Genomic DNA, 20742 nt, shown 5'->3' on the forward strand with positions numbered 1-20742 from the left:
GTGAAGATGGGATATGAGAACCAAAGGTATTAGCCACTTGTGAGCCGAATTTTCAAAATTCATCCCGTTTTTCTAGAGTCCATTGAAAAAAAAAATGGAAAATCGGGTTAAAGATTGGATTTGGCTCTCTAAGATCTATCCCACTCGAATGACGAATTCTCAGAATTTATCTAAGAACACAAAAATTTTTTAAATGTGGAATTTTCTCTATCTTCCATTTAACCAAGACTAGCGAGCCGCACAAAGAAACGCTTTTTGTAGTTGTAAGCTTCTCATTTTTTTCGGACGCGTTTCGACCCCAGTTAAGACTTCTTTAGGGAATGATTACAATTAAAGAGGAACAGTACATTACATAGCGCGTTGTGTCTAAGTTTTTAATTTTTATAGAAGTTAATTAATTAATAATAACTGAAAGCGGGCCGGCGTTATAAAAAACTCCTAATTACAATTAAGCTATTTGTGTATTGCTTTATTTTAAGGGGCTAACGATCAGCGCTAATCGTAGAATTCACCGCTGAAAAAAGAAATGGAAAATCGGGGTAGAGATGGCATATTGGAACTTAGAGTCTTATCCACTTGTGGCGTGAACCCTCAGAATTTACTCCGTTTTTCCAGAATTTATTGAAAAAAGAAATGGAAATTCGGGTAGAGATTGTATATGGCGAGTCAGTGGGAGCCCCGTTTTTCTACTCATTGAAACAAAATGGAAAATCGGGGTAAAGTAGATTAGATGTGGCAAGTCAATGGAATATATTCGACTTGGAGGATGAGTTACTAGAATTTTCCCTGTTTTTCTATAATTCCTTGAAAAAGATTCCAAAATCAGAGCAAGATGGCATAAGGGAACTACGGGTATTATCCGCTTGTAGCATGAATTCTCAGAGTTTACCCCGTTTTTCTAGAATTAATTCATTAAAAAAGGAAAATCAGGAAAGATTTGACATGACAACGTAGGTTATATTCCACTTGCGGTATTATTCTAAGAGTTTACCCCTGTTCTCTAGAGTTCACCTAAAAAATAAATTGGAACATCGAAGCAAAGATGGCATTTGGGAACTTCGGGTATTATCCCCTTGTAGTGTGAATTGTCAGAGTTTGTCCTGTTTTTCCGGAATTGATTCATTAAAAAAGAAGGAATTCGAAAATTGGGGTAAAGATTAATTGGCTATGACAACTTAGGATATACTCCGCTTACGGTATAAATTCTCATAACTTACCGTCCCCTTTTTTCTGGAGTTCATTGAAATGAAAATAGAAGAGCGGGTTCAAGATTGGATATGTAAACTTAGAATGTATTCTACTTATGGGGTGAGTTTTCATAATGAACCCCGTTTTTTTCGGAATTTATCAGAAAAAACGGAACATCAGGGATGTACCGAGTTATAATTCAATCACTGGGCGTTGGAATATATTCTTTTTATGACATGAATTGTTGTTTTTTCAGAATTCTCTGAAAATAATGAAAAATCGGGTAAAAGATTAGACACAACAAGTTGGAATATGTTTCATTTGCAGGACGAATTGTCCGATTTTACCCCATTTTTGGCATGTCCCACATGTGGAAGTAATTGTCAGATTTTACCTTATTTGTCTCTAATAAACGAAAAAAAAATGGAAAATTAGGGTAAAGATTTGATATGGCAACTGAGGTTAATATATTCCACTTGCGTGATGAATTGTCAGAACTTATCACGGCTTTCTCGGGACTCGTTGAACAAATGGAAAATCGGGGTAACGATTGGACACGGCAAGTCATGATGTTAACCGATCGAATCGTCACGATTCCCGTTTTTCTACACTTAGTTGAACAAATCGGGGTAAAGATTGGATATGGAAAAGTTATGATATTATCCACTTGTAGGATGAATTGTTGTAATTAACCCCGTGTTTCTAGAGTTGATCGGGAAAGTGGAAAATTGGGGTGAAGATTGGATTTGGCATGTTAGGATATATTCTAATTGCTGGATAAATTGTCAGAATTTATTGCCTTTTTTCGAGAATTTCCACATTCAGTGAAAAATGGAAAAAGGGGTTAATAATGGATATGTTAAGTTTGGATGTATTGCACATGCAGAGTACGAGCTGTGAAATTGTTTTGATTTTCGAATGCACTCAAAACATGGAAAGAGGGATAAACAGATATATTGCAGTTGTAAGTTAGATCGCTGGAAGTGCACCCTTAATTCGCGTAAGAAAATTTTGGGTCGGGGGGTAGTTGTCGGAAGGCTATCCCCGGGTGAAGTCAATAATTTTAGTCGGTACTTTGTAGGATCCCCTGCACAAAGCCTTAGGATCATTCGACAAATATCACTTAGTTTGAGGAGATTATTTTTCTGGAAAAGAGAATGTAGCCTTCCCCATAAAATATTTATCAGTATGCAAGTTTCCCATAAAATATTTATCAGTATGCAAGTTTTGGTGTTATGTTTCACCACTGTGATGTTCTGATTGTTGAAAAGGGTCTGCATATTATTCACACCCCTGGAACTTAAGTCAATTTAGCGTTAAAAATGTCTTCAGGCAATGAGAAATTTTCCCAGAAGTCGCTGTATACACAGATGCATGTGCATATATTGACAGCAAACTATTGATTTACCTTTGCTTGACAAGCAAAGTGAACGTCTTCGTAGAGGCTCACGGGTACTATTCACCGCCAGATAAAACATCGTAATAGAATAATTGAAGGGTTCATTGCAAAAGAAGCCCTTGGTGACTTAGGATGAACTACTGTCGTCCCATTCCAACGTGCTGCCTGTTTACTTGTGCGACCGAAGGAGAACTTAACATGACATCAAGAGTCACTTAGTAGGGCTTCACAAAAGAAAAATCTATGTAAGCAAAGGACAAGTCTTAAGTTTCTCTTGCAAATATTTAATGTCTTCAGATGACATTGACGTACTAATATGGCTGTTCTATTATAAACAAGATCATTAAGCTCGCTTAAAAATAAAAAAAAGAAACAATATACATTAAATTTATATCCCTGATAGAGTAGTTTTCAAAGAGATTATGATTTCACATATTTGAAAAAAAGAGGAATTACTGTGGACATAGATATATAGAGTGGAAATTTTAAAAGAGATAACTTAAGTATAGGTATGTGTCGGAAAAATTATCTTCTCCCTTTCTTTGTTTCTCTCTTTTCGTTTGCTCCTCCCTTTTTCTTTGTTCTTCACTTCCTCTTTCCAGCCTCTCTTCCATAACTATTTCTTGTTTCAGCCAGTCCCTGTTAATCACATGTTCTTCAAAACATAAGATATGTATCACTGAGTGACATCAATATACGACATTTTACAAAGCTGTTTGGCCCTGAGCCTCTGTGGTCTAATACTTCCTTCAAAATCCGTAAACATGGCCGTCCAGTGATGCCCTTTGTCCAAAATATCACCACCAATGTTCATACTAGAGGTACAATAACGTTCACCCTAGAATGTGCACATGAACCATTAGGGAGAGTACCTCTTTCTGTGCCAATATTCTTTGATATGCCTGACACCTAAGTCGCTCATTATTAATTTTTAAGTAATGTTATAAGTGAGAAAACAGTAGTTTGATTGCTTCTCAGGGATGAAATGCACCAGTACTTCACTATGCCTGACACCCTCATCTGAAGTTGTGTGTAATTCATAACAGCCTTGTTCACTGGTTTTATGTCATAATAGGCGATAAACCTCAAAGCAACTTCAAGAACTCCCTTAGAACATACAATTTAAAAGGGACGATTTCCAGTTGAGTTGTTAGGTTAGCCAAAACTCTGTTCTAATCTGAAAGTATGAGAAACCCTCTCAGGATGGCAGAGAAGAAATTAGTTTATCTCACCACGTGGTCCTCCATCTTGAGCCATGGTAAAAATTGATCAACAATTCTATTTTAAAGAGAACGAGAGAATATGGGTGGTTACCAGTTTGCTCGGCTCCCAGGTATTCAGAGAAAAACATAAGAGGATACGCAGAGGCTAAAGCCACTGTGTATCAAAGCATTCACTTCAATATTATAAAAGTAATGCAAATTTTTCGTTTTTAGGGCAGATTTATATGATACGACTTAATTGCATGTGACAAGCTCAAGGTTACTTCCCACTTTTGCAGGTGTCCTTCGGGAAGAAAATTGTTTGCACACTACAGTAGTTTCACTAAAATCTTAGCAAACTATATATCAGAAGAAAGCTTCATAAATGTTTACGATAAAAATATGTCTCAAGCAACTTTTCTTTCAAGGACGTATCAAGATCCAATATGGCATGAAATGACCGAAGGGTCTTCTATTGAATTTATTGGATATGGGATGCTGCAGCACGAGCTAATTTGCTGCACTGTCTTATTCACACTTATTACACAACACCTGTGCAAAGCATGTCAATTAAAAATAACAAATATGGAGAGTGCAGACTACTTTCAATAATTTATAGTGCAAGCAATTTGTTCCTTACCATCATTATTTTGTGTTTACTTTCCATTTACAGACTCAATTGGCTGTAAAAAAAAAACTCAAAAAATTTTACCTTTAGTTACTTCTTAAAGTAAGAAATCACAAGACTAAAAAAGTGTAGAAACTTAGACATACTTAGGCTAAAACTCTGATTAAAAAATAAATAACTACCCCCCTGCAAAAAAAAAAATATACCAGTCTTTGATACCATCCTGTTAATCTCCAATTTTTTTTCACTTTTCTTTGCTTTTAATTTTGTAAACACATATCATGCTTCTTCTCAATGGCAAGAGCCTGAGTTTCCAAGAAAACCCAAATAACCAGAAAGAGTATTGGCAAGAAAGATAACCTAATGAGCAGTGGTATAAAACTGGAGCTTGGAGCAATTAACCGACCTGAATGACTGCTACACCCCATTCTTTTTTCCCAGGTCTATGTAAACTAGATTTAGAGCAAAGAATGCAATACCTTGCCAAACATCTGCTAGGATGACTCTATTAAAAGTGTGCATGATCATCATCTCTTCTTGAGATAGCACTCTTCACTTCAATGTTTTTATTACTACACATATGGAGGCTTTGGTAAGATTGTGGAAAGGAGGGACAACATTTGAGCAGCTAGGAGGGACCAAAATGACAGTGTGGCAGCCATTTATTCCCACTTGGATGGCAAAGTCTGGGGAGCCTTCCCCTTGAAATTTAAAAGTTTGGATGTCCAAAAGGGTCCATTTTTGGTTACTATTTCCCAAGTTGGCTAAAAATTATAGCTACTATGAGAGAGAGTATGTGGAGACGGTGGCCTCATGGTTAGTGCGCTCGACTCTGGATCGAGTGGTCTGGGTTCGAGCCCCAGCCGGGACATTGTGTTGTGTTCTTAGGCAAGACACTTTACTCTCACAGTGCCTCTCTTCACCCAGGTGTATAAATGGGTACCGGCAATTTAATGCTGGGAGTAACCCTGCGATGGACTAGCATCCCATCCAGGGGGAGGTAGAAATACTCCTAGTAGCTTCATGCTACAGAAACCGGAGTTAAGCTCCAGCCTAATGGGCCATTAGGCTCGTAAACAGACTTTACTTACTTTACTATGAGGGAGAGTATTGACATTGAATTAATGAATAGAGTAGCTTTTACCTATCTGAGTACATAAACATTATACATAGCAATGTTGTCTCTGTGATGTCTGTGTGGCCCTTGATTGATTTTTAGCTTTGCCTTGCTCAAAAAATGAAATTGTGCAGAGGACAACATTAGATTTTGGGATACAGTGCTGTGATTTCTAACACAGAATCTTTAATCCAATTACTGATAGCAAAGGAGTTAATTACCATATTTATCCATGTATAAGTTGACCCCCATTTTCAAGGTTGAAAATCAGATTTTTCATTATTTCTAGTAAAGAAAAATTCAGACCGACAGAAATTTCCCATATGGTTGATCTCTTATTTCTGAGAATGTATTGAAAACACAGTGAATTAAAAAAACTGCAGAGAAAAATGTAACCATGTGCTGTGAAGTTTAGTAGCACTTGTTTACATCCCCATGATTCATGATTTAAGCACATGCAACCACTTTGATTTACTGGAGAAGTAATTCACCATCTTTTGTAAATCGTTTTGAAAATGAAATCTTCATGCTTTTAACTAACCTTTTGAAAGAAGATTTAGTAGACTAAAGGAACACCGAACAGCCTCGAAGGATTGCTTGATGAAAACACGGCCATCTTGGAAACTACACAATATTTAACATAGATGGTCCACGCACGTAACAAACAAGACCACACAAGAAAACGGCATTTGCCAGGTCACTAAGTTACTGTAATCATTCGCTGAAAATGAGATTTCAGCACCGAAGCTGTACGGGAAATTGTCTGCTCTACAAATCAGAAGATACAATAGAAATCAGCCTCACTAGGTTTCTGTTTAAGCCACATAAAATTTATTATTTCAAACTTTTTCATCGATGAAGAATGCAATGAAAACTGACAAAACTTGAACACAATTAGAACTTGTTTTGTGAACCTGGTTTTCCTAATGAACTTCAGGTAATTGTTATGCTAATTTCTTGGATTGCTTGGGTCAGGTCTTTATCATTCTATGATCTGTGTAAAAGACGAGAGTGATTTTTTGGGCTAATATTTCCGTCATAAAGAGTCGACTTATACACAGATAAATATGGTGATACTTCAACGATAAATGTAGAGCATGGCAATCAATGAAATGAACAGTGTCTAATCACGAACTAGCTCTTTGTCAGTGACAAGTTTGCAAAATTAATATTGGAGAAGGGTACATTACTTCATACAACAGTTACTGTGAAACCATCATACTGAAAAATATGGTGACTGCTACACTCAACCAGACCTCTTTGTGCAACAAAATCCTGGAACCACTCATAAAAAACAAGCAGTAAAGGTCTGAAAAATTTAAACCTTGCCTACGTTGTTGTTTTGAGAAATATTGCTTTCTACATGTGCCTTAGCCTAAGAATTCCGCTACATTTTTACAAGTGACTTTTTATATACCATTTTACACGTTTTTACAATTCTTGTATTCGTTTTATAGTAGTTTTTAGTGCGTCGAACGTGACTACGAGACGTTATGTCTAGCAAACTGACTCAATTATCGAACACGTTCCTGGCCTCGGCCCACAAAATTTCATCACTTAGCCTAAGAGTAATGGTAAAATGTACAGGTGCCATATTTGTCTGTCAGTGGATTGAATCTATTGGGTGAACACCAGAAAAATAATAATATTGATACAATTAAAATGAGGGTTTAGTATAGGTATGCTGTGGTTCAGTTTCATCCTTAGTTTAATTATTTTACTTTTAATAGCTGAGGCCAAATTGATGGTGACACATCATCTCATCATAACATACACTCTAGGAGCTACATTTTATCTTTCTTTACACAAAATGCATTTTCATTCATATCATTAACAAAACCAAAGGAAAATTATGCTTATACCAAGGACAAAAATTAATCACAACATTTACCTTTTTATAACTAGTGCATAATTTTCCAAGAAAATGTTTACAATGGAGCTTAGCACCTCATTGGCACTTTTGTTTACTTTGCTTCGCTGCTGGTTGTCATCCACGCCTGTATGTATGAAATTAAGTAAGGGTGAAAAGATTAGTATTTTCTTTGCAAAGATAGTTGCAGCGAGTGTCTCCCCTAATAATATGGATCATCAAAGGCTCACAATGAAAGCCAACAAGACCAAGTTCTTGCTAACACATGTAGGAGCAATAATTGCTAATAATAGGCAATAGTCTCTACTGAATTAAGTATTCAATTGTGCATGAATTAGTATTTATTTCATTTCAATATTAAAAACACATAGTTGAAAAAGTAATGTTAAGTGTGATAACATATAACATGCATATTATTATCATATTCCTTATGATTTAGTTCAAAGGGCTTTATTTTAAATAGATCAAAAGAAAGAAAGTGGCTTACGTCAGCCACTGATTTCAATCAAAAAGTACATATTATTAAGTGAAGAGTAATTTTGCTGCAAATCTGTCCTCTTCTGGGCGAGCAAAGAGAATGATTTAATGCATTGTAACCCAACTGTTTCTTGCTGGAGAGCATGGGAGAGAGCACCCTATCCTTTATAAAAGATACCAGATCTTCATCATACGTGTCAACAGTTTGTGAGTTAACTTTCCAAGATATATGATGTTTGACATCAACCATACCAGAGGTTGAATTTTTGCGTAGTCCCATACAATTACAATGAATACATGTCTTCAATTGTCTCCGTAATAACCATCAATGTAGACACTGAGATTGCTACATGTAACATAATAAAAATTATAATGAGGCTGGAAGAAAATCACAAATTTTCGGTCATTGAAACACGGAGATCTGTCTCGTTTTTTAATTTTGTATCATCTAGTTTTGCATGTCCCAAACAAAATAATAAAAAAAAAAAATCATCCCTCGACACAGAAGGATTCAGTGAATCCAGGTTAGTAGTTACTCGAACGCTTTATCGGTATACATCTGACAGTATTAACCGAAACTTGAACTCGATCTTTGAAGAATGGTTGTAATATTTAAATTTAACAAAAATACTAGCATGAAGTGCAACCGAAACCTTACCTTACCGTACTAGGTCCGATAGAAAAGCACAACTTCGATCACCAACGCACTCCAAACTAATAAGGGAATCGAAGCCACGAGGCAATGTCAAATTCTCGCCTTCCTAAGCTTTCCAACGTATCGAAGAAAATTTCGCCAATAATTCGCACTTAAAAACGCAACCGGAATCTTAATCTTTCACCAATCCGAAGTGCCCAAACGACACCAAGGATAGCTCATGAAACAAGGATATCCCGTGAAATTCTTAACCTTCGAGCGCGGAAATCTTAGGGCCTGATTACATGAGCCGGGCTGGCCCGGTTAGCCGGGCTGATTTCTTTTGTTTTCACGCTTTGGCGAACACCAAAACAAAAGAAATCAGCCCGGTTAACCGGGCCAGCCCGGCTCATGTAATCAGGCCCTTAACGATCTTCTTACAATTAAGATTTTTGCGTTGCATCCCTCCCCTAGTTGGGAAATGACAAGCAAGAGACACGTTCACAACGCCTTTTGATTGGAAGAAATAAAACCACATTCTATTGGTTATTAGTTGTGAGGACATAACTGCAACGGAAGACACAACTGCAACGCTACAAGTAGTTGTCTCTTCACTGCGTCAGCGGACTGGTGAAGAAGTTAATTGATGTGTCACAAGGTATAAAAGTAATGTTTGATGAATGTAAATTGATCGATCTTAAAAAGTGATAAAAACTTATCTGAACTTTTACAATTCATCTCAACAAAGCGATGTGGGGTGTGATGGCAAGAAAACGTGACTGGAAGTTTCGGGAGGCGGAAGGGCACTATTTAAAAAGCTCGGTTACTCTTTATAATCTTGGATACTTTTTAAAGGTAACGATAAAAATTCATGTGGGCTTTAATGCGCACTCCGCCTTTAATGCCAGGTACAGTAGTGTCATTAACAATCTTTGGAAGAGTAGTACTGACTGATGCAAGACCTTTTCGGTGGGCGTGCTCTCAAACGTCCGAAAACATTTAGAAAGGCTACTAGGCTGTCTGCCACGATCTGTTGTTATTGTTGTCTGGCTAGGGGAGATAACTGATTACTGAGGGAGGGAGGGTGAGAAGCTGTTTATTATTCCATTAGGAAAAGAAAGACAGATCCAGGAAATTTCTTTTATTTTCCAATGTTTTCAAGAGGTAAAAATGATTATAATGGTCTTAGTGACTCATTTCTACAAAAACGAGTCCTATTTTTTTTCTTTTCTTTATGTCATTTATCTGAATCGAGTTTGCTTCCCAAAGGTAAGCTGGGAAAAACACATAGAATAAGAAACCATTGAAATATCTTTCAAGAATCAGGCTATTCTTGCTTTTCACCCACGTGGATTATGGGCTCGAGAAACAACTATCATCAATGGAAATCAACAGCGAATAATCTAATGTTTTGTAGAAATCTGCCTGTCGCCCAAAACTTGTCAACATACGGGCTCATATTTTTTATTACTTTTATATTTGATGACACAAATTAGTCATGAATAGATTGTGCCAGTAAATCCTGCAAAAGTTGCTTGACAATACACCCAAAAGTTTTCCTAAAGTTGTTAAAAAATTTAAACTGAGTTGCCACCCAAATTTAGAAAAGTTGCTTACTTTTAAGAGTCATTTTGTTCCAGATTACTACTCAAAACATGACGTTTTATATGTAATTTAACATTATTTCTTGTGATCAATATAATCTTTAAGCTCAACGTAACTAATGATAGAAAGTATTTTCTAACGACGTTTCTCATGAGTAACTGGTATCACAATGTTTGCTATACTGACTATACACTTCAGACAGTGATCAAGTTTACAGCCTTTATCTTATCTTATCATATCATGATAAGATACAACAATGCAAAGAGGTTGTAATAACCGCTGGCTTTAAGCACCTTTATAGATAGATAGTTGCTGTCCAGTTCGTTGGTGCACATGTTGTTTTATAAATTATTTGTAAGAACGTGCGACATCCTTGGACGGTTTTCACCAGTTTTAATGAAAAATTTTTCAATAAAGACATTTTTGATGGTTTCGTCAGTGTTTAACAATAGCTGTTAGTACGTCTGAGCCAGCGATTCAGCGGTCGTTACACGGGAACGAGGCTATTGGGTCAAGACCTTAGATTTTCTAGAGTTTCTGTGTCATCATTTATATTTCACAAAAACAGTGCTGAGTTCTCCGAATCTTTTGAAGAAAGGAGATGGTAAGGCATTGTATAGCAGTTGGCTGTGTGAACAGGAGTAACAAGGTTGAATGTAAAGGCCTTTCTTGGCATTCGCTGCCCCTAAATGACTCGAAAAGACTAAAAAAATGGCTGATCAACATACGAAGAACCAACACTCCAAAAACGAAAAGTTCATTTTTGTGTAGCGATCATTTTGCCCCAGAATGTTTTCAAAAGTCTCCTGGAGGCGTAAGGGGAAGGCTGAAGGTAGATGCTGTGCCTACTCTTTTCAGCGTTCGAATATGGCCACTCAACGTCAAGAAACTGCAGGCTTAAATAGTGACGAAAGTATTGCTAACGCCGTTCCATTAACAGAATCAAATGAAGTGGGACAGTCCATAAAAGAAGCAGGCAATAGTCAGGATCAGTCTCTACAATTAATTATCAACGAATTGGAAGGGAAAGTAAAACAATTGGAACACGAACTTAAACAGGAGAGAGAGACAAGAAAGACACTAGAAGAGAAGCTTAATCGAAGTTTGTTTAATATCGACAACATCAAAGAAAACGATAATTTAATGAGATTCTACACTGGCTTCAACAGTTATGCTGTTTTTACTACAGTTCTTAATTTCCTTGGAAGAGAAGCAGCAAAACAGTTAAATTACACTAACACTGAACTAGTGCAGAATCCACCCAAGAGAGAGAAGCAAGGTCCAAGAAGAGCTCTCTCTGTGGAAAATGAATTATTTCTCTTGCTGTGTCGTTACAAAGTTGGTCTTTTAGAGGAGGATGTAGCAGTCAGATTTGGTATTTGCCAAAGTCTTGTGAGCCGAATCATCATTACATGGACAAAGTTCATATATTTTAGATTCTCAGAGCTAGACATTTTCCCAACAAGGGAGGTAATTGAAGCACATAAACCTGAATGCTTCAGGAATAAATACAATGGTACAACAGTGATAATTGATGCAACTGAATTGTACATTGAAACACCAACTAATCCTGAAGCACAGCAGCTCACTTTCTCTACCTATAAAAACGGCAATACTCTGAAGGCCCTAGTTGGAATTACACCAAGTGGTAGTGTTTGTTTTGTGTCTAATCTTTATGGTGGGTCTATCTCTGACAAAGAGATAACTGTGAAATCTAAACTCATGGATAAACTTCAATATGGAGATGAAGTGATGGCTGACAGAGGATTCAATATCCAAGAATTACTAGCAAGTAAAGGGGTTAAAGTAAATGTTCCACCTTATATGAATGAGGCAGGACAATTTACTGAACAAGAAATGCTCAACACAAGAAGAATTGCATCATTGCGAATCCATGTAGAGAGAGCTATCGAGCGCATCAAAAACTATCACATTTTAGATTTTATTCCCATTACTGTCTGCAAGAATGGGCTGGTTGACATGATTTTCTTTAATTGTGCTATGTTCACAAACTTTTTGCCACCTCTGGTGAAATGAATTTTTTTCAGAATCTTTCTTGAGCCATTCATACATGTTAGTATTGAAAATCAGTTAATGTCATGCAAAATTAAAGTTGCAAGTTTTGCTGGTTCAAAGAGTATAGTGGAGTCAGTTTCCAACCAGTAAAAGTAATTATTACAATAGAAATTCACTTCTCTGTCAATGAGACAATAATATCCATATTTAAAACGATATATTTCAAAAAACACAACATCAGTAATCATAATTTTGAGATCATGCAAAAGTTAAATAATTTATAGATAGTGATTCCACTGTCATGTCGAGTTCTAACAAAGACTGAAGTACACTGTTACATTAATCTTGATACTTTTCCAAGCCTGGGAAGACCTAAAGTTAACCGTGGATAAGCAAGTTCTACAGCAATATAGTTATCATAAAAACTTTCAAGCTTTGGGATAACTTCTCTTCTAAATTGTAAATTATTTTTGATGCTTATTATGATCATTTCCTTTAGATCTGATATCACCAGATCAGCCCACTGTAAACCAACACAAAATAGTTGTTGTTGAACTTGAAAATGGTATGGGTGATTTGTGTTAATAAGCAGGCCATGAACAGTCCTCTTGCAAATTCCCCTGCTGCAAACTGCTTCTGCCAGTTTTTTTGTTCCAGGAAAAACTCTCTTGACTTCCACCAAACATTTGTTATCAACTTCACCATCAGGACTTGCACCCAAAAATGGATGTGTAGATGAAATGACAAACCCTAGTTTAGAGACGTTGCACTTGAAGAGGTTTTCATATGACTTGATAATATTAGCTTCATCAGTAAGACCTTGTTTCATGTAATTACTCTGAAAATTGTCATTGAGATGTAGAATTTCTTTTACAGCCTTAGTGGGGCTTGTGTCTGGTCTCTGAAGTACTCTCTTGCATTTCGATGCAGTAATTCTTGTTTTCCTGTGTTCAAACCACTTTTGACAATCACTTTGATTTTTTGTTGCTCTGCTTATCAATTCTCTTTCTTTTTCTCCTACAAAAAGATTTGACTTAATTCTTTTAGCTTTTGCATGTATTTCTTCCAATGACATTGGTTGTTCCTTTATGGGTGAGACAATTAAACTACTTGGACATAGTGGCTCTTTTGATAAAATAGAGTAAAATCCACAATTTAGACTTTCTCTCGAGATTTCTTGAAGCAAGGTCTGATTTGCCTTCTCTGTACTTGGTTCTCTATAGATGCAAAGTCTTGGATCGTGCAGTGCTTTATTGTGTTTTAAATTCTCTGTGCCAAAAACTTTTCTACTGAAATCAATGTCGTATACTGAGAGTGCCTCCAGCTTTCGCTTTCGTGGTTGATTCCAAGTCTGCAATCTTTCTGTACAGGTAAGAAATTCTTGACTACGACCAAGTCTAATGTACTCTTCAAGAGCAAAGCATAGAGCTGCCAAATGTTTACATGATGCAAGTGGTGGCTTACCAGCTGGACAAGGATTACAGTTTCCATATATTATATCACCAGAACTGTCTACTGTCATTTGGATCTTATATTTTAGAGTTTTTTTCATCTCAGGTAAGCATTCGCATTGGATAAAATACTTGCCATCCTCATTCGCAACCTTAATATTCTGGACGTGACCATGTCTGAAAAGACCAAAAGCTTTGCAGTTTAAGCTTTTATAGTCTTTATTACTTTCATCGTCTCTTGCACGCCTAGTAATAAAGTAGCTCATCATATTTGCAATAGAAAACTCTGGCAGTTTGTTGCATTTTTTCAATTCGGTCCACGTTGTTGAAGGCAGGAAATTTTGTATATCTTTCCCTGTTGGCTCCTCGTTAGCATTTGCCGAATTTTCCTTTAAGTTCTCGTTCGATTCTCCTGACAGATGCATCCATTTTTCAGTAAAATTCGCGTCCCAGCCATTCTTAATATAGCTTACGACCCTGAAAAACAAAGATGGTTTTAATTACCGTCTAAAACTATCCTCAAAATATCAATGATATTTTAATTATTTTTGTGTACCTTTGAACCAGTTCTCGTTTGTTTCCATCCGCAGAAGCACTCCCGTTTTTTGAGGTTCCTACTCGATAGGACAACCATGATCTTAAGACCTGTTTAGTAATGTTTCGGGGACAATTACCATTCAACAACTGTAGTTTCTCTTCAGCCGAAAAAAAAGCATATTTCGGCTGTGATTCCTCGTGGGTTTCCATATCTTTCCTATGATTTAGTTCTTGAAACATTTCTTGACCCAATAGCCTCGTTCCCGTGTGATGACTGCTGAATCGCTGGCTCAGACGTAATAACAGCTATTTGTCGACTCAAAAGTTGCCAAGGAAGGCAAAGTTGCTCTAGGTTGCTGACCATTGTTTGCAGTACAAAAAGTTACTGAAAAGTTTCCGAGCACAATCTATTTCTGCCAAATACAAATGGGTCAGGTCACCTGCTGCTCACTTTACTCATTATCTATCACGAATTATAGTTCACCACTAAATTTTCTCCGGTTCTCATTGGTTTATATCGATCACGTGACGCGATAGTGTTGATCCGTGGAGAGACACTATCAGCCCATTGTGCCCGCCCGCGGAAAGTACCCGGATGGATAGTGCCCGCCCGCGGAAAATACCCAGATGGGTAGTGCCCGTCCGCGGAAAATACCTGGATTGATGGTACTCATCCGTGAAAAGTTTTCAATAGTTTGACGGCCGCGAAGTTAGGCAGATCGGAAAAACAGTGACTTTCAATTCTGACAGGTATAACGTATTATTTAGCCAATGTATGGTTGCGAATTATTGACATTTGTGACAAGCTGTAAGCGCGGAAGAAAATTTAATGGTGAACAATGAAAACAATAGAGTGTTTATGTCTCGGAACTATCGGTCTGATAGTTGCCCCTTGGAAATTTGATGTTCTTAAAACTAGCATATTTCTTTTAAGAACATCAAATTTCCGCGGGGCAACTATCAGCCGATAGTTCCTCGACAGAAACACTCTATTGTTGATAGAGTGTTTCAGTGTTTCTATCTACTTAAATATTATAATTGGTTGACTGACTGGCTTGCTGACTGACTGACTCACTGATTGAGTGAATGGCTGCGGCTGAGTGATTGACAGGCAGACTGCCTTGCTAGCTATCTGTTGACTGATGGACTGAATAGCTGACTAACTGAATGCCTAACTGACTGGCTGACCGAGTGACTGACTGATCGACTGGATGGCTGAGTAACTGACTGACTGACTGACTGACTGACTGACTATCTGAATAAATGAGTGACTGACTAATAGACTGACTGACTCACTCACTCAGTGACTGGATGGCTGACTTACCGACTTACTGACGGACTGGTGGTTAGCTTAGGCAGAGCCCGCATGGTACAGACCCTTATGGGAATATACTTCCCGGATTAAAGAAACCGTGAGAGGAATGTGGACGGAGTTAAATTTGCTAAAAGGAGAAAATGAGTATGTCCTGTCACGTGATCCAAACCAAGGTAGATTGGTTTGAAAGTGAAATTGGTCTCGGGCTAGCAAATCCTTCATATTCATTTCAGTCTCACCCACTCCTTTTCTGTAGAATAAGTGATGGGAAATTACTTGTTACGATTGCACCACCGGGCCTTAAATTTGATACTCAACAGATAAGGGTTTTGTGCTGACCTTGGAAGAAACCACGAGAGAAACACAAGTGAATGGTGATGTAATGTTCCGAGCCAGATGCACGTGCAGAATGTAAACTTATCTTATATTAGATGCCAGGGGGTACTTGCTAGGAATAGGCTGTCGGGGATGTACCGCTGTCAGGTGGGGTCGCATTTTCACAACTGGATTGACAAACATGGGGCTGCATTTTTCACTAGAATTACCATAATGGCTTCAAACACTTACGGGATTTGGGTAGATGTACAAACAGAAAATTATCAAGCTGCAGTAGGGAAAATTGCGTTTGAACAAAAGTGACTTAGACGGGGTCTATGGTAACAGAATGGACTATGATGGGGTAAGGGTTTTGAGAGGCCAGCGGCATAAACCTGGCAAAAACTGACCCAAGTACCTTCCCCTCCCTCCTGCATTACTGAAACTCACGGAGTGTTACAGTAGTAGTGGTAGTAAACTCTATCCGAGTCCAATTTGCTTTTACCTTTTGTGCACTGAAAAATGAGATTGAAATGGGAATATACACTAGATGTTTAGTCCAGGCGCGTAGCGTCCTCTACGCATATAAGCACGTTAGTACTTGAAGTGACCAGAATAATCTGAAAACAATGTTGCGTTTGCGCCAAGTTTGCTCAAAATAAGGGCAAGACGCTTTGTTCTTTGCTTGTATTCACACAACTATTTCAAACAAGAAATAAGAATGCAACATTTTTTCACTCAGTTTACTTAGGTTTCTAGAACATTTGTACTTGTGCGTACTTAAGAAAATGACCACGCTACGCGACTGTTTACAGCTCCGAAGAAGGGCTAACGCTCGAAACGTCAGCTTTTGTAATCGTTACGGTGGCCAATTTACCATTTCAACTTTGTTGATATATCCAAAGTATCTGACTAACAGTATTGACCACCGAAGAGCACGAATACATCTTCTGGGCGTAAAAGCCCCGTTTGAGGTCAAAAGGATTTAACTCTGATACTGTTTTACCTTCGCTCGCATGAGGAATAAAATTATAAAAAAATCACAGGATACAAAGTGTACATTATCTCGTGTTACACTCGTTTTCGGCACGCAGAGCGTCAGAGTTCAATGTATGTGAAGAGCAATTAATAAGTTTAAGCTTGAATGTTCACAACAACAGCGTCTATGAAATGAACTCTAATTTCACGTGCTTTTCGAAGGTGCACGTGCACAGCAATTATGAACTCTTAACTTCCCTTACTTTTGTGCAGATGCACGTGCGCGACAAAAATGATCTCTATTTCCACTTTCTTTAGTTAAGTCCTTTAATCGATACAGGGAAACATTTTAAAGAGAGCTATATGCCAACGATTACTGAAAAACGATTTTCAGTTAAACGCCTTCAAATTAAACCACCCGATATTTGATATTTTCCACAAACCTTTCTATTTTTCAGTTATTTTTGAAATGAATTAAGAAATAACAGTTCTATTTTTTTTTACCCTTAAGTATGCCTGCGTCATTTACTGAATAACGTCATCGTTCAAGATCTTAGTCTTCGAAAGCGGTGTTATTTGCACCAATCGGATTACGCTGGGTACGTAGCTCCCACCTATTTTGCTTCCAGAGGGTATGTTTATAGACAGCATTCAGATTTGTTGAAGAATGTCGCTGGCACCGTTCAAGTTACGAAAAGTATGTTGATCGCACCATTCAGATTACGAAAAGTATGTTGCTGGCACCAATCATATTGCAAAGAGCTTGCTGCTCGCGCTAATTAGATCATAGATAGGATGTTCCTCCCCACTAACATGATTGCATAGAGGAAATAAGATTTCCACACCAATGCGATTCGTTAGAGTACGGTAGCTCACAGTATTCAAATTCGTTCGGATTGTGTTGCTCGCACCAATCAGATTGCGCAGAGTATGTTGCTCGCAGCAATGGATTTGTTAGAGCACGACGCTCGCAACGATCAGATTTGTAATAAATGTAGCTCGCAAAAAATTACATTGGTTAAGGTATGTTGTTCGCACCAATCAGATTCGTTAGGGTGTGTTGCTTGCACCGATTAAAACAAGATTAAAACAAAAAGATTTGATTCTCGCAGACCATTAAAACCGCGGCATTGGGCTTGTTGCACTTTGTACAAGTACAAAATAGCTTTTTCCGACGATCAAAGACAGCTTTTTTTATTTTTTATCAAGAGATAATGCAGCGCTTGTTTTCATCTGGTCGACGGAACCACCACGAAATTATGGGAAACTTTGGGTGTTCGTTACTCACATTAAATAATTTATTCCCCCTCACTGGTTGCTCACTTGGCGAAGGATGAAAAGATCAGCTATATTTACTAACTGCTTCGACTGCCATGTTAGCGGTCCGCTAATTTGCTTTAAGAAGTTTTCTATGATTTATTAATGGTGTCCAGAGAGGATTTTCCCGATATCCATCATGATTTCTGGCACATAACCCGCCAGCAAACCACCCAAACATGAAAACGGATTCCACCACAGTGAAAACAATTTACGCGAACAAAATGCTATAGATAGCCAATTTCCCTCGTAATTCTCAAGTGTTATGACGTTCTCTACCAATCAAGTCGCTAGAAGCTACCTTGGACTTTATTCCTGTACATGTCAGTTCCGTGTACACAACTTTTATTTCCAGGCGTATTTCGCACGTAGGGGCAAAGGCTGGAGAAGCAACATCCATATTATTACGCCTAAGTGAGAACCTTGAAATACGATCAGCCTTTTCTCTTCTTTAATATGTTTTCATTTATTCGGAAAACAGAGACCGGAAAATATCTTTGGTGAGGGACAAAAACGGTTTCTTTTTTTTGGTTTCCGGAGTAAAACTTTATGATTAAATATTTATGTGGCAAAAAATCTGCCACGGAATACTTCTGATTTAGCAACTTATGGAGAAACAGAGAAAAGTCTGGCATGAAAAAAGTTTATTCTTGCGTGTGAATATTCAAATAGCAGAGATGATAAACCACAAAATTTCTATCGCCCGAGGTTACGGGGGTCAGGTCAGAGGGGGGTTGGTGCCAAGTTTCATAGGGGTGTCTCGCCAATATCATTTGGACGCGAGTTAAATAACTTCAAGGCGCTCTGTGACTGGCCTAGAAAACACACGCCTCTCTCTCAACTAATCAGATGCTATCATGAAGCACAATAGGAAAAGTGAAATAGGAAAAGAAAGTATGCAGCAGACAGTAGAGTAGTCACGAACGATAGAGATAAAAATCTGTAGGGAATCGCCCTAACACTTGTCCATTGTTAGCACAGCTCCAATGCCCCTTGGCATTTCTTATTCCTTGCTATCTATGAATTACATGTAAATCACTTTTGGAAACAATTTCAAGGGATTTTTAAATATCGTAAAATTTCTAAAGAAAGAAGTTATAGCGAGGGTGTATTTGCCGAATCCCAAAGAAATTTATATCCTGATCAAGCCAGTTACTCGCTGTTATAAGTATTAGAAGCTTAGCAGGAGAGATGATTATCAATAAATAGAAACTGAAAACTCTTTAGAGAGTTGCTGTTTCGCTATAATGGCCACTTTTGTCCGTGATATTACGTTCCTTCCCATAGAACTGCCAACGTTACTTATACAAAATCTTCCCTTCCTTCTTGTTAGTAGCATAAAACCCGGTCTTCTTTCGTATGAATGCATGGTTTAAACAATTATATTCACATGGGGCGTTATAATTATTTGCCTCTTCGTTCAAAGGTTTTGGGCAATTAACAAATAAGCCTGTGTGAAAGTTATCCCAAACTGTTTCCAGACATAACAGCGGTGAGGAAAAGGTCACTAATTGCTCTTAACTTGCCATTTCTTCAGCGTTGTATTATAAACAAAAAGGTTTAATTCAATTGATGTCCAGCACTTATAAAAAGGATGTTAGCCAAGATGATTTCTGAGAATTCTTTTAGTAGGAGTAAAATTGTCTGTTTTGTCTGTCTCGTTTCCTGTTCAATATCATGCAGTCGCGAGTAGAAACTAACCGACAGAACTTTCATGATTCACCTAAAAGAGCTCGACTGAAACCCAAACAAGAAACTTAAGAGAAAGAATGAATGAATGAATAAATTCCTTATTTATATTGCGCCCTTTCTATACAATATTCAAAGGCGCAGTACCCCCCCATCAATTTGATCAATTTGATAGACACTACACAAAGATAGACCACAACACCGGGCACTACGTGCCCTACTCTTTTCGAACAGTAGTGTGTGGGTTCTTTAACATCCTACAAATTTTTTATCACATACAAGGGCTTGTGAGACGGGACCTCCATTTATCGTCCCTATCCGAGAAGACTAGAAAGTCTAACCATTTGCAGATATTATTACAAAGGCAGCACTTTCTTCTCAGTTATTTAAAGACCCTGAGTGTTGGTCCGGCCGGACTTGAACTCACAACCTCCCGCACAACAGTCCGGCGCTCTACCAATTGAGCTAACCAACTAAACGGGTAAAATTTAATTTCCCAGATTTCTTCTCACAAGAACGACATTTAAGTTACACTAATCCGAAAATTAGACAATACCTTTCAAGATCAGAACCAACAGCTGAGTTAACCCGTCGTGTGGGCCAGACCTTGACAGACCTTGAACATTGAAAAAACCTAGACGGTTAAAAAAACCCCAAAACACCTTCATAAAACACCAAAACAACTCACAGTTCAATGTTCGATACCAATACCTCGAGGCAGTAAAAAAAATTGGTCTCAGGACGAAAAAAACAATTTACAGAATTAAAACCTTATGCTGACGGAATTTTGGCCAGGGTGTTTCTTCCTATACAGATCATTCGTTAACATTTCTCTGCTTCCACCACCGTCTTCAAAAATTTTTTAACATATTTTTCCTGCGAGGACTGTCGACTTTCCTACATGAAAATAATAAATTCGTTCACAATCCTCAGCATGTTTAATTACGCAACGTTAGGGGATAGTAAAAAAAAAAAACTCTTCTTTAAATGATTACTTTCTTCAC

At 37.7% G+C, this 20742-nt stretch overlaps 2 protein-coding genes and 1 long non-coding RNA gene across 23 annotated transcripts; 1 reads left to right on the forward strand and 2 right to left on the reverse strand.

Moving 5' to 3' along the window:
• Positions 1-2850: 2850 nt before the first annotated feature.
• On the reverse strand, positions 2851-20653 carry LOC148740460 (uncharacterized). Of its 21 annotated transcripts, none has more exons than XR_015996623.1 (5): positions 20295-20652; positions 7426-7531; positions 4430-4472; positions 3820-3880; positions 2851-3425 (listed from the first exon to the last, which is right to left on the reverse strand). It is a non-coding gene; the product is annotated as an uncharacterized LOC148740460 (long non-coding RNA). The 21 variants fall into 21 exon arrangements; XR_015996624.1 differs by having other exon boundaries at positions 2851-3242; positions 20295-20651; XR_015996621.1 differs by having other exon boundaries at positions 3820-3865; positions 20295-20638.
• Positions 10982-13256, forward strand: LOC111325900 (uncharacterized). The gene has a single exon (XM_022929808.2). The coding sequence runs from the start codon at positions 10988-10990 to the stop codon at positions 12155-12157; it is 1170 nt and encodes a 389-aa protein (XP_022785543.2). The 5' UTR covers positions 10982-10987; the 3' UTR covers positions 12158-13256.
• LOC148740461 (uncharacterized) lies at positions 12337-14380 on the reverse strand. The gene is made up of 2 exons (XM_088748712.1): positions 14144-14380; positions 12337-14064 (listed from the first exon to the last, which is right to left on the reverse strand). The coding sequence occupies exons 1-2, from the start codon at positions 14362-14364 to the stop codon at positions 12471-12473; spliced, it is 1815 nt and encodes a 604-aa protein (XP_088604838.1). The 5' UTR covers positions 14365-14380; the 3' UTR covers positions 12337-12470.
• Positions 20654-20742: the final 89 nt, after the last annotated feature.

Source organism: Stylophora pistillata, chromosome 2 (assembly GCF_964205215.1).
Source record: "Stylophora pistillata chromosome 2, jaStyPist1.2, whole genome shotgun sequence".
In the NCBI taxonomy this organism is placed as follows: Eukaryota; Metazoa; Cnidaria; class Anthozoa; order Scleractinia; family Pocilloporidae; genus Stylophora; species Stylophora pistillata.

Bases quoted from the DNA above. Each gene is read 5' to 3' on its own strand.
- LOC111325900 (XM_022929808.2), top strand. From the start codon at position 10,988: ATGGCCACTCAACGTCAAGAAACTGCAGGCTTAAATAGTGACGAAAGT.
- LOC148740461 (XM_088748712.1), bottom strand. From the start codon at position 14,364: ATGTTTCAAGAACTAAATCATAGGAAAGATATGGAAACCCACGAGGAA. The intron at 14,065-14,143 runs GTACACAAAAAT...TTTGTTTTTCAG, and splicing joins AAACGAGAACTGGTTCAAAG to GGTCGTAAGCTATATTAAGA.